The sequence below is a fragment of the Malania oleifera genome, chromosome 8 (genome assembly GCF_029873635.1).
Source record: "Malania oleifera isolate guangnan ecotype guangnan chromosome 8, ASM2987363v1, whole genome shotgun sequence".
Lineage (NCBI taxonomy): Eukaryota > Viridiplantae > Streptophyta > Magnoliopsida > Santalales > Ximeniaceae > Malania > Malania oleifera.
Genome location: NC_080424.1, coordinates 1,985,437 through 2,002,966, shown reverse-complemented (window position 1 = coordinate 2,002,966; position 17,530 = coordinate 1,985,437). Strand labels below are relative to the sequence as shown.

Genomic DNA, 17,530 nt, shown 5'->3' with positions numbered 1-17,530 from the left:
CGCGATTGTGCGTGGGAGGTGGTGTAGCAGCTACGACTCTGATGAGAAAGAGATTAGGGATTAGGGTTGATCCGTTAGGCTCTAATACCATGTTAGATTTCAAGATTCAATACAAAGAGGGCCACACACGATGTCGCCTTTATGCTACTTATACATGTATTGAATATAATTGAACTAATGAATAAACCTAACTCTAATAATGATACAAAGACTAAAGTGCCCCTTAACTAAAATATTACAATATATATGGTATTATCTAACAACTACTACTTATTATTTCAAAATATTTTTTTAACTACTCACAACTATATCAAAATAGCCATATAATTATCTCAAATTTATTTCTATAACTAGTCATAATTATCCTATAATACACTTATAACTATCTACAACGATCCAAAAATGTCCTTATACTATTTATGTAAATGATTTTATTAAGATTCACTAATATCTTTAACTTTAGTTTAGGATGGCAAAAATAATTGCATAAAATCATGCACTAAAAATTGATTAATTAAAAGTATAAAAATTAAAATAGATTTTATGTAATATCATTTGGACTGGCTCATGCTCTAAGTTTAAATAAGCCTGGGCATCCCTAAGTTAGGGCTTTAGCAGCTTGGTCGACCGCGTTCTTGCCTGCCCTTGGCTTATCTGTGAGGGGGAAAGTCGGACGAGAAACTGAGGAGAGTTGCTGGTGAAGCCTGAAGACAGATATGAGCGTCAGAGAGGGGAGGCGGATGCAGAGAGACGGATGAGGGAGACACTCTCTTCTTGAGCTGTACCAAAAAAGAAAAGAAAAAAGGAAGATCAGTCGCAGGAAAGCAGTCTGCATCTTGCGCACTTCCATCAACAATGGCTTACCTGGTAACTTTTCTCTTCTACGCTTTTCGGTTCTACTCTGCGTTTACGGGCATTCATATGTTTCTATGCATGTCTATGTATGTGGATTTTTCTAATGTTTATGATGATAAACATTGCCATTTTTCGAGGGCAATTTGGTTTTGATGGAACTTGATTTTAATGGTTGCAGACTAATATCCTGACATATAGAGTGTTCGAGTGTTTATACTCAAATCTCTTTGGTAGCTTATCTAGCTGTGTGGTCTCACCTATGCTTTTGGTGGCAACTGCATGTCTGCATCTAGTAGCTGTTTGGGAATTATTAAAAAATGTTTTCTTGTGTATTGTGTTCTTTGCGCTGGATTAGACTGTGCTCCAACAAAAAAAAAAATTGTTATTCAATTATGCTATTTTTGTTTTGAAAATTGCTCAGTGGTACTGCAAAAAAACAAAACGAGAGAATGTTAAACAGGTTGACAATGAGCTTTTGACTCTCCTACGTTTGGAGAAACCAGGGCTTGTAGTCCTGAAGGCAAGGAAGTGGTAAGTAAAAAAGTCACAGGAAAAAAAATTGAAAAATAACCATTTCAAATGCAAATTAAAATGCCCCCGCTGGGTAAAAGGTTTATGCCCCTGCAGTAAGATCATTATAAGAAAAATGAGAATATTTATGGAAAATACTAAATTTCTATAAAATAAATTTACAAAATTTGATCTAATTTAAAAAAAGTAAGGGTCTATTTAATTGAGGAAAACAAGTTTTAGTTTTTGAAGCAAACCTGCCATCTTGTATTCTAGTTTTCCAACACTTGTAAACGAAACTTGGATTTTTTTTTTCATGTGAGGACTGACCTTGGATCAACCATAAGGTTATGCCTTTGTGACCGGTTGGTCATGGGTTCGAGTTTATGGAAACAGCCTCTCTACCTAAAAGTAGGGGTAAGGCTGTGTACACTATGACGACCCTTCCCCTTACCCTCGTGAAGTGGGAAGCCTTATGACCCGGGGACACCTTTTTTTGTTTTTTCAAATTTTTTTTCATGTGTGGTTTTCAACTTTCATAAGCAAATATTAGAAAACTGGACATCTTTGTAATACTTCTGTAATTATTTAGAAAACTAGAAATGGAAAACGAAAAGGTTTTCCACAACAAAACATGCCCAGTTTTCACTCTTGAATTTCCTATTCTCCTAGACCCCTACCTAGTGTAATTTTATTATCCAAAATTTTCATTTAGGAAGTGTTTTCTTGTGTTCTAATTCCTACTGACATCTACTAAGAATTGTTGTCTTTTTTATATGAATATATTAAATTCAATTAGTGCCTCTGCTAAGGATGAAGGTGAGCAAAAATAAATTGTTTTTAAGAGGTATAACTTATCTACTCCATGGTTCAAAAACCCAAAGCCATTACAAAACCTGGTGAAGCCACAGGGTTGGTCGGACTAGTGGGTCAAACTTGTGGTTGAACCTATGATATGATAATAATAATACTAATAATAATATTAATAATAATTAAAGATAATTTTGCAAATATGTGATTATAGACCAATAATTACTTATTAGCTAATTATGTTTCTTTTTTTTGGAAATAGTTCAGATAAAATTTATAATTTATTTGAAAAAATGTTCAAATCACCCATTGATAAAATCATAGCCAAAAATAATTAATAAGACAAATTAGGAAAATTTTGTGGGAACTTTTCCTATTACGTATTAAATATTCTTAATACATATATTATTGTAATATTGTTCACACAATAAAATCACAAAAATATTTATGATTTGAGGGAGAGAGTCTTTTATCATACATAGAAGCCGTTATATCTATGGTTTCTTATCATATGACAGAAGGAGCCCTCTAGATAAAGCACGCCGCCTCCTTTCTCAAAGAGTCGGGTTCAAATGCACAATTCAATAATTTTTGGTGTAAATGTAACATACTAAGTCAACCTGGCTGGTCCATTGGGTTTGGCCAAGGCATTCCAAGTTGCCTATTTCTGGCTGGGTTGACTCTAATATGATTCATTTCCAGGTTTAGGGTCAATCTGAACTGGGAGTCTGATTGGTTCTGATACAATTCTAGCAAACTGGACCAGCCGGTCCATGCACATGTACTCACCACCATCTACTTGAATTAGGATAAGTCTTTGTATGAATGTTTAGTATTTTATTAAACAGGTCCTAACTGCTATCTTGTACACATTCCAACTCTAGCAAACCAAATGCCATGTCTAGTAGTTTAATCAAGTTAACGTTTGTTTTTTCAAGTTTTGACGTCTTTATTGTTTTAAATATTTATCTTTTAATCTTTTTGAATCTCTACTAAAGTGAAGTAAATTTCATACGAGTAAAGTTTTTTCTAGAAACAATTGTTTGAATTTTAGTGAGCTTTTGAATTTTTTTTTTTTTGCATTTAAAATAAAAATGAACTACTTTCCTGCTTCTTTTGTGGTAACAGGTACGTCGATTTGGTCGACTTGGAATGGTTAGACTTCAAATCCTCAATTGCAATTATAGTACCATGGTGCAAGGCCAATTGCCAAACCGAAGCACCACCAGAGCAATTTGCACCCTAGAGGTAGATTTTTTAAAATAAATTGTTTGTTCTCAATACTATTATTAGATTATGCTTGATGCATGGTCTTTTTGTTTTTTTAACGTTTGATTATTTATTTATTTATTATGTGGAATCATTGTGCTAGGAAGTTGTATGTATTATAAAATATTTCGATAACTTTATAAAATTGGAGGAGAGGATAGTTTTAAACTTATGTGTTTGATTACTGTGTATTAGAGAATCACACCAACATAGTTTATTCCAAAAAGTAATAATTTTTTTAGCATGAGAATAGAATTTGATGGCATCTGAAATTTGTAGTATGGGTGGTCAAACTTTCTATTAAAAGTTGGCTAGTTTGCTGAAGGTCAATCAATCTCACATGTTTAATCAGTATTTGGTTTGTTTGATTAATGATAATCAAGACGAGTAAGTAGGGCTGTGCAAAATTCAGTTTGCATTGAAATAACCAACCAAACTGAAATGTTTTGGTTTCTTAATGTGCTTGGTTCAGTTTGGTTTGGTCCCAAATTTGGCAACCCAAAAAAAAAATGGTTTGGTTTTCAGTTTTGCAGCCCAAATATTGCTCTGTACTGAAAATGGAAATTCTACCTAGATGGCAATACTGATTTCCGCCTAGACCAGCCCATGCCCCCAAACCAAGCCCAGCAGGCAGTAGCCCAAGCCAAACTTCACACAAACTTCAGCCAGCTGCACAATCCAAACTACACACAAACTTCAGCCTTTAGTTGATCTCCATGCTGCAATAAACTCCATTGCATTGCCTTAGTGGATCAGTGGTCGTAATTAGGGTCGGCTCTTCACCATATAGGGCCCTAGGCGAATGATTTAATCAAGACCCTTAATATTTTGTTTACTTTTTATTTGAAATTAATTTTTCTAGCTTTTTGAGATGCAAAATCACTAATTAAAGTTTTATATTCAAGATTTTCAAGTATTTCTTTTTCTATTGATGACATAGCTAATCCATTTAATCTTTCTTGTGACATAGTTGATCGCAAATGATTTTTTATAAGTTTAAGTTTTGAAAAACTTTTTTCTGCAGAAGCTACTGTCACAGGTATCGTTAATAAAATTCTATAAGCAATAAATGCATTTGGAAAACAATTTATCTTTTTTATAAAGTTCAATGTTTCAATTGGTGTACTCGTTTCTTCTAGACTTTCTTTTAAAATTCTCAATTCTGAAAATAAATCAAAATCATTAATATCTGAATGTGTTCCACATTTAAAAATATTCTCAAGTGTCAAACATTTTTGTTTCAAATTATTCTCATCTAATGATTTTAATATTTTTAAATCATATAAAAAATCAAAAATATACTCATATGTTTGAAATTGTTCAAATCTACTCTCAAGTGAAACAATAGCTTGATCTATTATATATAAGAAAAAATTAATCCTAAAAGATTCTTCAGCTGAGTGTGTTGTATCATCATTAGCATTCTCATCAAATTGCTTTTTCTTACTAATTACACGTTTTTTACGAAATATAGGTTCAATATTCATTTCAAGTGCAATCTCTTTTGCTGAAATCGTAGAAGATATAAATCCATTCTCCCTATAATTTTTTAGAAAAACAATAAGACCTTTTAATTGATTAATGGCTACATCAATATGCATATCTCTTGATTGTAAATTTTTACTAACACAATTAACAGCAAATAGTATGTCATACCAAATAATCATTCCTAATAAAAATTCAAAATTTTCCATTTCATAAGTTGCTATACAATAAGATTCACTATTTATTTTTGGTTCATCACTAGTTTTTTCTAATTGAAGTAAAGCATCTCTAATTGGAGAAGCTTGAAATCTTATTGCCTCAACACTCTCTATTCGATTTTCCTAACGTATTTGTGATAATGATTTTACAGTTAAATTTGGTACATATTCGGTTAAAATTTTCCATCGTTTCGTAGAAGAAGAAAATAATATATATATTCGTTGTACTACTCCAAAAAAAGTTATAGCTTTAGAACAACAATTAACCATATCACAAAGTACTAGATTAAGATTATGACAATCACACGGAGTGTAAAATGCTCTAGGATTTAAATCTAATAGTCTCTTTTGTACACCTTGTTGTTTTCCTTTCATATTAGATCCATTATCATATCCTTGCTCTCTTATATTCTCAATACCAAGTTCAAATTTTTGTATGACATTTATTAATTTATTAAAAAGTCCTTCTCCTGGCGTATCATCTATTTTTAGAAATTCTATAAAATGTTCTTCTATTTTAATTGGACTTGTAGAAAGATTCAAATATCGTATTATTAAAAACATTTGTTCTTGATGACTTACATCCGGAGTGCAATCGAGTTTGATTGAATAATATTTTGCTTCATTGATTTGCTTCATATTTTTCTTTTTAATATTAAGAGTTAACAAATTTATCAATTCATTTTGCATATTATGACTAAGATAATGATTATGAATTTCACCATGTTGAAAACGTCGAATATGTTCTTTCATTATTGGATCAAATTCTGCTATCATTTCAATTAAATTTAAAAAAATCCCTTTATTCTCTTGATAAATTCGTTCATTTTTCCCACGAAATGTCAAATTATTTTTAGCAAGAGTTTTCACAACAGAAATAATTCTCAATAATACTTTTTTCCAGTGTTCTTTTTCTTTGTTAATTTGTTCTTCCATATTTTTATCAATTATTGTATTTTTCAACAATCTTAACTCTAAATTAGCCCATTTACTTATATTGAAAATATGTTTTTCACTAATTTCGTGACTTTTAAGTTTAGTACTAAGGTTTTTCCAATCTTTACACCCTTCATTAGCTAGTTGTTGGTTATTTAATTTTTGGCCAAATAACTTACAATAAAAACAAAATACTCTATCTAAATCTTTAGAATATATAAGCCATTTTCTATCATGTTTCCCTCTATTTGATAATTTTCGAATATAGTATGTATTTGAAAAATGTCTTGGATTTTCATCTTTTGGAAAAATTAAATCATTATCCCTAATAGGACCTTTTTCAACTAATAAATTTCGTAATTTGGTATCTATATTTTTCCAATATTTTGGATCATAAATATTATCATCATTATTTATTTTTTCTTCTTTTAGATTTTTAAAATGTCTTTCAAAAGAAATATCATTAGTTAGCATTTCTTGTATATTAATGTTATCTTTATCACTATTATTATTATTATTATTATCTATCATCATATTAGATCCTAATTCCATCTCTGGAATTGATTGCTTGCTTCTTGGAGGATTTTCATCTTGCTCATTTATATTTTGTTTAGAACTAAAAATAAATTTATCAAGAGCTCCCTTTTGAGATGACATTAATTCTTTTATTTTTTTTTCTTTCTTTGTTTTTCATATCCAGATTCATATTTTCTAGTTGACATAATTAAATTTCAAAATTAATACTAATTATAAATTGACAAATTATGTAAACAAATAAAAATAAATTTAATAAATCTATAGAAATAATAGATTGAAACAATATAACCTGATTATTATTATTATTGCAAATCGATTGGCGAGCGAGACTTTAGAGATATCAGCTTCTTGCCGAATACATCGCTCTAGCCTCAAAGCTTCCAAAATCTGAGAAAAAATAGAAAAAAAAAAATTCAGAGTGAAAATAATAAAAAAATAATGCACAAACATTGAAATCAAAATTAGGGTTGATGAAAATTACAGAGAATCGGAGGCCCGAAGTTGATGAATGCAAGAGCCAGAGCAAAAATCATAGAGAGACCGAGAGATGAGAGTGAGAGAGTGTGAGAGATGGAAAGATTTTTTTAGAGAGGCTAAGAGAGAGAGATGAGACTAATAGATAGTTAGAAATATAATAAAATTATTAGTTGGGAAGTCAATGAGACTTGAAAAAAGAAAAAGAATTAAATTGCATTTATTTTACATTTTAAAATATAATTTCATTTATTTGTTAGTTGGGAAGTCAATGTATGGGAAGAGAGCATAATAAATATTGTTAACATTATTTAATTAAGAAAAAAATTGGGTCCCAAAAATATATTATTATATTAAAAAAAAATTTAAGGGCCCCAAAATTTTTGGGGGCCCTAGGCGAGCACCTCAGCTTCCTACACATTGAGCTGGCCCTGGTCTTAATCATAATACAATTGTTAGCTTTGCACAAGACACAAGAGAATGATGAAGATATTTTAAAAAGACTAAAAAAGAGAGAAGAAGATTAATGAAAATAATGTTAGATACTAATTTACTTAAGCAACTGTTTCTCCAATGGATCAATGCATAAAGATGGCTGTGCATGGTATACATGCATGATTGCACACACATCGCATATCAGTTTGATCAGTTGTCAGGAAGTTTGGTCCTTTTTAGGAAGTTCAGTTTTTTTTTTTTTTTTTAACTCATTTTTTTGATTCATGTAATTCAGTTCAGTGGTTTTCAGCATGTTCAGATCGAACTGAACAGTTTGGTTTGGTTTTGGTTGTGCCACTGGTTTGGTTTGGTTCATCTTCTCACTCTAACGGAAAAAAAATTCAGTTTTTTGCTTTCCATTTCTGAACCGACCAAACCAATCCACAATCCTGTGAGTAAGTGATCAAGTTATTAATGTAAACATTTCCTCAAATAATTGTACATCAATTAGTAATACATGCATTTGTGAGTTGATTTGCAAATAAAGACATATATTGGCCACATGGTGGCATTGCACGATGGACACGCGTGTGATCTGATTTGCTGTAGAAATTTCTGCTTAAGATTCAAAATTGATAATGTTTTATGCATAAGTGGTTTTGATTGTAGCCTCATTTTAATAAACGAATGCAGGATGAACTAATAAAAATGCTATTGATAATTATTTGTGTTTGTTTAGAGGGGTGCATAATTTAATTGTGTGATACAATTAGGGGCGATGACAAATTCCAAAGAAATTCGGAGTCATGCAACTATGATCTAACCAACTTGAATTGGTAGTATTCTCTCAAATGAGACAAACCATAATTAGAAAATTATGGAACAAAACTATTTCAGTTTCAAACAACAAAGGGCGATTAATCAAGTTAAAAAGAAGATTCTTACAAGGGGTATTAGGAACACTAGATGGTTGTTTGAACAAGTTACATTTATTTACTGTAAGTACCAATATTGGCATGTTTAGGTTGACAACATGAATAACTTATTGGTCTTTTTACTGTGTCAAGAAAATATTATTTATTTTGCTTTCAAAAGTTAAAAAGAAGCGATTAATCAAGTTAAAAAAAGTCTTATAAGGGGTTTTAGGAACACTAGATAGTTGTTTGAACAAGTTACATTTATTTACTGTTAGTACCAATGTTGACGTGTTCAGGTTGATGACATGAATAACTAATTGGTCTTTCTACTGTGTCAAGGCAATATTATTTATTTTGCTTTCAAAAGTTAGAAATACTCGTGGTAACCATTGAACTGATAAAATAATAAGGTAAACATGAAAATCAGGTTGGAAGGTTTAAAAAAAAAAATGCAGGTTGGAACATGAATCTTACGTCTGTAAATATCTAAGATCATAGGTTCGTTAGCACACAAATTTCAAGTCAAAATAGACAAGATAATTATGTGATAAATTGCTTTATTAACTTTAAGAATGGGATTTTGATCTCTCTCCTCTAATTCTTTTTTTGAAAAATTCAAATCAAGGGTCTTAATGACTTGATCTTGGACAAATAGAGAAGATCTCCTCTGCTTTGACTTGGAAGAGATTGAATTATCTTGAGACTCATGAACAAACTTGAAGTTCAGTGCTTGAGATGTCTTGTTTTTGATGTTCTTGAGAGCTTAAATGCTTGTTCTTACGAGGCTGTTGAGGCTTATACCTTGGAAGACAGAAATGTGAAAAGGGGACAAGATACTCTTCATAGAAAAACAATTACGGAAAAACAGTCATCAGTAGTACCTCTCCTAAATTAATATGCACAAGAATCTGTTTGTCTTTAATCTGCACAGTCAACAGAATTTGTATCTGATGGTCTCTTTGGACGAGGATTTACTTTCTAGTTAGAGTATGTTACACGATGGTTGAATTTTTTTTGGAATTGAAATTTATGATCCTAATTTATTGCTTTATGTATTCATCTATTTTGCTGTAATTTTTTATTGGAATTGCTGCAATCATCTGTAGGATCAATGCAACAATCAAGCTGCATTTAAGTATTTAGAACCTGGTGCTGGAGTTGTACGTAAGCACCAAATTGGGGAGAATGTTTCGAGAAAAGATAAGATGAATTTTCTTGTCAACACTGTAAGTACGACTTCTATAGAGTTCTGGGTTTTCTAGTCCTTTACTAATGTGAAGGTGGTTATATTCTGGACTAATAAACTTTTTACAAATATTTGGAAAGATGTTTTCTCAAGTGTCGCGCTAGAGTTTATGGTTAGGCCTATCTCAGATTATTGTCTGGTGCTCGTCGACTCTAATCCTGTTCAATGGGTCCTATGCCATTTAGATTCAAAAGAATGTCATTGATGCACTCATGCACCCTTCTCTGGGGGATATTGTAAAAGCTTGGTGGGAAGAGTTTCATGTTCAGGGGTGGGAGGACTTCAAAGTGATGAAAAAATTGAATTTTGTTACCAAGTTGAAACTAAGGCTGCTCATGGGTCGGGCGACTGCACCAAATTGCTAAATACCAACTGGACCAAACCTAACAGAGCATATTGGTTTGGTATTATGGGAACTGAAAATTGAGCCAAACTCATTTTGATTAACCGACAGTTTGAGTTTGTTTTCCAATCCAACTAATTTAGTCACAAATTAATAAATAATAGGTTTTCTGCTTGGCTTTTGATTTGATGTGGTGGTCACACTTTATTTGTGTAGACCAAATACTCAAACAGCCACGTGTACTAGTTTGTTGTTTTAGGATAAGTTGTATATATTGTTATATAATTTACATATATTATAAAAATATATATTTACAAATAAATACATATATTGGTTTGTTCAGATTACCATTGGTTAATCGACATTAGAAACCAAACCAGATAATATAAAGAGGGTGAACTGTAACCAGATCAGCGGTTAATGAAATTACGGTTGCGTTTGGGGCAAATTATCGGTTCAACTCGGTTTTCAAGTTGAAACTATTGAATAAAGAGGTGTTTGGGAATATAAAAGAACAAAGGAACAAGAACTTTTTTGAGATTGAAGGGCTGGATAGACTAGAGGATTGCGAGCTCTTGGGTGAGGAGGATAGATCTAGAAGGAGCCATCTGTGTAATGAGCTGGAGAGATGCTTTTTCTAGATAGGAAATAAGTTGGCTTCTTAAATTAAGGATAAAATGGGTGAAGGAGGGCATTGAAATTCTCATTTATTTCATAGAGCAGCCAATAGGAGGAGGAGAAGATGTTTTATTAAGATTAGAGTTTGATTTGGGGAGTCTTGTGAGGTATTAGAAACAAATGGCAGATGAGATCACGCGCTTTTATAAGCCTTTATTTACCTAGGATTGTCAGCATTTATTGATGCTTGAGGGACTTGATTGGTGCCCCATAGGGGCGGATAAGGCTATTTGGTTAGAGTTGCCTTTTTGAAGTTGAAGAAGTTAATATGGCAATGTTTGAAATGGATAGGGGTAAAGCTCTATCCTGATGGTTTTATGGTGGATTTTTTCCCATGATAGGAGGGAGGTTTTGCAAGAAAACATTTTGAGGTTTTTTGGCAATTTCATAGCTATAGGGTGGTAGGAAATAATTCTGAATTCAACCTTTATGGCTCATATTCCGAGGTGCGATCTAGAAGGGTGAGGGATTTTAAGCTTGTTGGTTTGGTGCCTACTGGCTAGTTCGTACAAGGTCTAAACATCTTATCAAATATACTTGGAGAGGTTTTGAAGGAGCTAATGGGAGGAGGAGGAATGATTTCATCGAGGAGTTTGAATTAGATTCACGGAGTGTTGCAAGGGGTCATTCTCAAATTTGAGTTGAGATTATGAATTTTCACAAACACTTGTTCATTGCGGAGCTCCTAAACAGACTAATGGTGGAGGACCTCGATTGGAGAGAGTTTAGCTCAAATGCTTGAGGGACCTTTTGAAGTTAATGAGATTAAAACAATGGTGTTTGCAATGAGGGGGGAGAAAGCTTTTATGGTGGGAGAAAAGGTAAAACTAAAATTATTAATCAAAATTAACGTTTGAAACTCATGTAATTTCTCTCTTTTTATTAACCTGAGAAAAAAAAAATGGCATAGATCTATTAGAAATTTCATTCAGTTAGTTATGATTTGATTTCTCGTACACTGTCCCTTCACACCGGATTTCGAAGATGGTCTTGTTGGTTTCACGATGGCCTTTTTTTAGTAGAAGTGGGCGCTCTTGCAAGGAAACATCTAGAGGTTTTTTGAGGAGTTCCACCATAATTGGGTGCTGGGTAATTGTGTGAACTATACTTTCGTTGCCCTAATCCTAGAAAAAAGGGGAGATCTACGAGAGTGAGGTTTTGAGGGACATAGTGGCAATGGTTGAGTCTGAATTTAGTCAAGACAGATAAAAATTAGATCCCCTTTTTATGGCTAATGAGGTGGTGGAAGATGTGAGAAGGGGGAGAAGGGGGTTCTTATTTAAACTGTCTTCAAGAAAGCTTATACTATGGTTAATTGGGGCTTTTTGGACAATGTAATGTGTAGGAAAGGTTTTGGAGAGATTTGGAGGAATGGTATCGGCCTATTAGAGGTTGCTTGAGCTTAACCAATTTGCTAGTTATTGTCAATGGTCAACCTGGAGAGCAATTTGGGGCTACTCAGGGCTTAGGCAGTGGGACCTGTTGTCTTTATTCTTGTTAACCTTGGTGGCGGATTCCTGGATCATGATGCTCGTGGACAATTAGGGCTTGGGTGTGATTGGAGGCCTTTATGTTTGGAGGGAGGAAGTGGAGGTGTCTCACCTTGAGGATACTTTGCTGTTTCATGACGACAATGTTGCAAAATTCCATAAATTCATCATCCTGTTAAAAATCTTCAAAAAGATTTTGGGTTTAAAGATCATCTATTCCAAGTGTTGAGTTGTTGGACCGTTGGAATCAATTTGAGTGGTGGCGACTTAGAGAATCCTGGCAGGTTGTATGTCCCTTGGTGGCTGCTTTTTTACCTTGGTCTCCCTCTCTGGAGCAATCAAAAGTCTGCGGATTTTTTGGACCAATGATCTCAAGAGAATGGGCATGAGATTGGATGGGTGGAAGAGGGCGTCTTTGGGGTTGTGTCACTATCATTCGTGCCTCACTTGCCTGTATCCCTATTTACTTTCTCAGTTTAGAGTGCCCTTGAATGCAGCCAAGATTCTTGAGAGGCTGATGTGCGATGGCTCTGGGAGTGGTAAGGGAGAGCATGTAGTCAAGAGGTTGTTTTAAGACTCAGATGAGAAGGGGTGCTGGGGCTTGTCATTGTGGGATAAACATCTCCCTGATTGGTAAATGGTTGTGGAGGCTTCCCTCTGTATGGCACAAAGTGATTAAGAGTAAATATGGGCCCCATTGAACTAGGTGAATGACTAGAGATGTGACATTATTTCTCACGCATGCCCTTGAAGTTTGCTTCCTATGTGGCGTATCAGTGCTTTCCTTTCACCTGCTTCACAGTGGGTAATGGTAATAGGGTTCAGTTTTGGCAGGATGTTTGGTGTGGGTGAGGACTCATTGGAGCTGACAGTGTATTTAAGCCTTCTTCTCTTCACAGTTCACCTATCAATTTGTTCTTTTCTTCCAGAGAGTCTCTTTATTTTTTCGTGGGATTTCTGCTTTATTAGAAATCGTAGTGAAAGAGTAGTCGATGAGCTTGCCACCTTGCTTATTGTGTTGGACTGCTTTGCTTCTTCCAATAGGATGTTGAGAGGGTTTGGGAGGGTGCTTTTTCAGGTCTACGCTCTTCAACATATTTTTTTTACAACAGTCAGAAATCCCTTCTCCCAATTATTTTCCTTAGAATTTCATCATTGAGGAGGCTATGGTATGATTTTTTAGACAAGAAAGCCTTCATATCTGTGAGTCCTGACATGTGCTGATGCGCCGCAAGTCCAACAAATTGAACACTTAGATTTTCCTCAACTGTGGGGGCGCTGCTGATCTTTGGGATGCTTTATTGTCTCTCTTTGGTGAAGCTTGGATGGTGCCTTGGAATGTGGGAGATCTCTTGCTCATTAGGTATTGGGGTTTTTGGCTCAAGCAAAAAAGGCCACGTGTTATGGAGTGGTGCAGTTTTTGCTATCCTTTGGACTCTTAGGGTTAAGAAGAATGCGAGAGTATTCAAGGGTCATACAACTCCTTGTTTGCTATGAGATAGAGTGCTGGTCTTCCTTTTGAGCTCATTCATTTGGACTCTTCAGGGATTTAACCTTGCCTGACCTTCAAAAGGATTGGAAACCAGACCATTTGTCGTTGTCTTGGTTTGTAGTCTTTGTTATTTGAGGACACCCTGTCCTCTTTTATTGTACTATCTTTTGGCTATTCATTAAATCTCTCTCTTATTGGGGGAAGAAAAATCTGTTTCAGGTTTATAGGCCGTACATGTCATTCTTTACATGTTATGGTAATAGTGAGGATCATGCACTTTTATTTCTTCATTCGACTGTGCCTTGGTGTTTATGAAGGAAGCTTTTTTTGTTTTTTTTGTGGTTGGGAGAGTATTGGTTTTTTCTTCAGTATTTGGAGGATTTTTTGTTGATTGAGTGAGTTGGCTTTGGAAAGAGAGAAGGGAAAGTCTTTGTGGCAGTCTGTTGCTTTCACAATCATACATGATCTATAATTCTATAGATCTTATATGGGCCATTTTTGGGTGGTTTGGCAATATAGCTTTCTCTGATATTCGGATGAGCATCCACTTACAATTGAATTTCTCCATTATATTTTTTGTATTGTTTTGCGCATATACATCACCACCAATATTCCTTCTAGATACCTTTTTAGTGTGCCTATCTGAAAATCACTCTTTACACTTGTCAGTCCCTGGCTGAGACACACCGATTTAAAGGACTTGTTATGCTTGCAATGAGAAGCAACTGCTTTTTTGTGTTGTATTCTAATATCTTAACCTCCTTTTTGTTCGAAGACCTTTCCTAAAAAAGGATCAATTTTTGGATTTACAGCTTAGGTTTGGAAGTCTTCAAACCATTGAGCATGCCGAATGGGCAGAAGAAATAAGGAGTCAATAATGTCATTATCAATTCAAGCAAGGATTTTATTTTTCCCTTTGTGGTGATGCCACCTGTAATGTAGATGTGCTATATTTCTACGGTATTAGAAGAGATCTTCCTGAGGTTCATCTAGATCATGTGAATATGTTATTAGGTTTAATTTTTTTTTTATTATTATTTTGGTTTATGGGCATGATGGTAATTGGACTCAGAAAAATTTGGTTGTAGGTTTTGCATCAGTTTTGTGATTTAATTTTTTTTTTTTTTGATTTGTAATATGAAATATAGTAATATTGGCACCAGAGAGTGCCAACCTATGTACATCAAATCATTTAGCAGTTCTGGAACAGCTTCTCATCTGTTTTTGCACTCTGATTTTGCTTGGAAAACATGGAATAAGCTATTTGTTTTATTGGGAGAAAGTTGGGGTTTGCCCAAATTCTGTGGAGAATTTGTTGGGTATCTTTTTTAGCGTGTTGGCAGGAAGAAGGATGCTGCAGTATTATGAAGATGTGCATTTTTTTGCAGTGTTGTGGGGTTATGGTTCGAGAGTAATTTGCATATTTTTTCTGGGAAGAAGCTGAATATTTCCTTAACTTGGGACAACATTCATTACCTGTCCTTGCTGTGCTGTTTTAGTTTGGGGTGCTTCTAGGGAGCTAGCTTCTTTAACATTCAATAAAATTTGTTTTCTTTTGTGGTTTGATTGATGTTTTTCCTCCCCTGCTCTCTACTTTTAGTTTTGTTTGTTCTGATTAGGAGGATCTCTTTTAACTTATTCTCCTTTTGGTACAGTCTTTCTTCCTTAAAGAAATCGTCTTCCTTTGTTATAAAATGAAAATCATTTACCACTCACAAAATTGACAAAATCTATAATGTGTTGTGCATGTTTTATTTTGGCTAGGCGCGTGTGGTTGGTGCTATGAGCACAATGCCAAAAAGCATAAACATTTTACTAGTCTTTCAGTGATTATCCTATTAGATATTCCATAACCCTACTTGGCAGCTACAGCTTTCTTATTGAGATTAAACCTTGATATCTAGGTGGAGAAGGGTGGAGAGGTAAACCTGTTATCCTGGTGGATTCATCAAGTGTCCAAAGGGCTTCTGACACTATTATGTCCAAAAAAAATTCAGTACCCCAAATGATTTTTCATTTTATATACACATATATATACTACATGTTGTGTCATGTGCCACCTATGTATGTGAAGCACTTACTTCTGGAGAAGTTTTCTTCAATTCCTGAATATTAGTAACTGATAATATTCATTGCATAATTATTATTCTTCACTGCTAATGATTTGGTCTGTGCTGGCCAGTTCATAAATTTGGGATTTTAACTTTCTAGATCAGTTTTTGCACATAATTTTCATATTGATAGCAATGACCTTGTACCATGGTTGATTAAGTATGTTCTCTTTACCATGTTGAATTTTTTCCAGTGTATAAGTAACACCTGTCTCCATATTACTATTCATGTTAAGCAAATTTATTAAAATAACCACATCTATACAGCTTTTTGATCTCAAGGACAGTAAAGAAGCTGTTTATGGTGCACTTGATGCCTGGGTTGCATGGGAACAGAACTTTCCTATAGCCTCGCTAAAGAGGGTTTTGGCTATGCTTGAGAAGGAACAACAATGGCATAAAGTTATTCAGGTAGAGAGATCTCTGTCATTCTCTCTCCATAGATATATATGTGGATGTGCATGCGTATGTGTCTGTGCTTGTGTGTATATATATATATATATATGGAAAACTTAAAAGGAAGGAAAGGCAAAGAAGTAATAATTGAACCCTGCAATTCATGAATAGCTTGGAACCCACCTTGTTGAGACTTCATTTACATTTATTTAGCTAACTAATAAATAAACAAGCTTAAAGAAAAATTTTAAGCCCATTTATTGACAAGCCAAGATTGAACAGGATTGTTGGATGGGGAAGTTACCTTGAAAGCCTTGGTGTTTGCTTTTTTAGGGATCTTGAGGAAAGAGAGGTTGATGAGCTCATCACTTTGCTAAACTTTTGGAATCTTTCATTCCTCATTGAGGAGTAATTCTAGGGTTTGGTTAGGGAATTCTTCATGTTCCTTTTTAAGTTTTTTTTAATATGGAAAATTTCAATCCCCCTTTTTATTTACGGAAAAAGCTTATGAGCTTTTCCAAAATCCATTTTAAACACTACACCCATCCCTTATTCCTCGTAACAGCCTCCACAACATCATTAGCCAGTAAAATAGCATCCACAATGTGCCTACCCCCCCCCCCCCCCCCCCCCCCCCCGGCCACAAAACAAAAGCACTCTGAGCTTGAGGGAATTGTACTTCTTATAACTCAAATCAGCCTATTAGCTAGTACCTTGGCAAAAATCTTGCACACATACCATACTAATAGACCGAAAATCAACAACATGCAAAGATTTACTCTTTTGAGGCACCAAAGTGACAAATATTTAATGCTCTTGCTCAAAACACCATCAAAGAATAACTCCTTAACATTCATAAATCCACTCTGATCACATGATAGCATCCCCTATCCGAAATTTATTAAAATCTTCGAAATTTGGCAAAATTTTAACTATAAAACGAAATTTTCTCTCTCTCTCTCTCTCTCTCTCTCTATATAAAATTTTAATCTTATTTATATATTTTGTCAAAACTAAAGATTCTTGCAAGAAGGATATGATTGATAGCCTTTTGTACTCCACAATTCTATGGAAAATTAAAGTTGAAACAGCCTTACTGCATAAAAAGCAGGGGTAAGACTGCATACACTGTAACAACCGTCCCCTACCCTAGCAAAGTGAGGAGCCTTGTGGCCTAGGGACGCCTTTTAACTAGCTACAATATTTTATTTGGTCAATTATATTTAAATTATTGATATTTGTATGAAACATAATATTAACTAATTTATGGATTTCATTTACTTTAATTGGATATGTTTAATATGATTACTATATTACACTTACTGCAC

The 17,530-nt window shown here is 34.0% G+C and overlaps 1 protein-coding gene across 5 annotated transcripts in view; it reads left to right on the top strand.

The window, feature by feature from the left end:
- The first annotated feature begins 552 nt into the window (after positions 1-552).
- The window catches only part of LOC131162371 (pentatricopeptide repeat-containing protein At4g18975, chloroplastic), a 29,488-nt gene continuing 12,510 nt past the window's right edge, over positions 553-17,530 (top strand). For 2 of the 5 annotated variants that reach the window (XR_009138767.1, XM_058118778.1), the window contains exons 1-4: positions 579-867; positions 3,304-3,423; positions 9,553-9,672; positions 16,074-16,217. Coding sequence is in view for 3 of the 5 variants with exons in the window: in XM_058118778.1 (XP_057974761.1) it covers positions 856-867; positions 3,304-3,423; positions 9,553-9,672; positions 16,074-16,217 (396 nt within the window). In the remaining 2 variants the exon portion in view is untranslated. Of the gene's footprint in view, positions 868-3,303; positions 3,424-9,552; positions 9,673-16,073; positions 16,218-17,530 lie in introns of all 5 variants that reach the window. The other 3 variants (XR_009138768.1, XM_058118780.1, XM_058118779.1) reach the window with 2 other exon arrangements.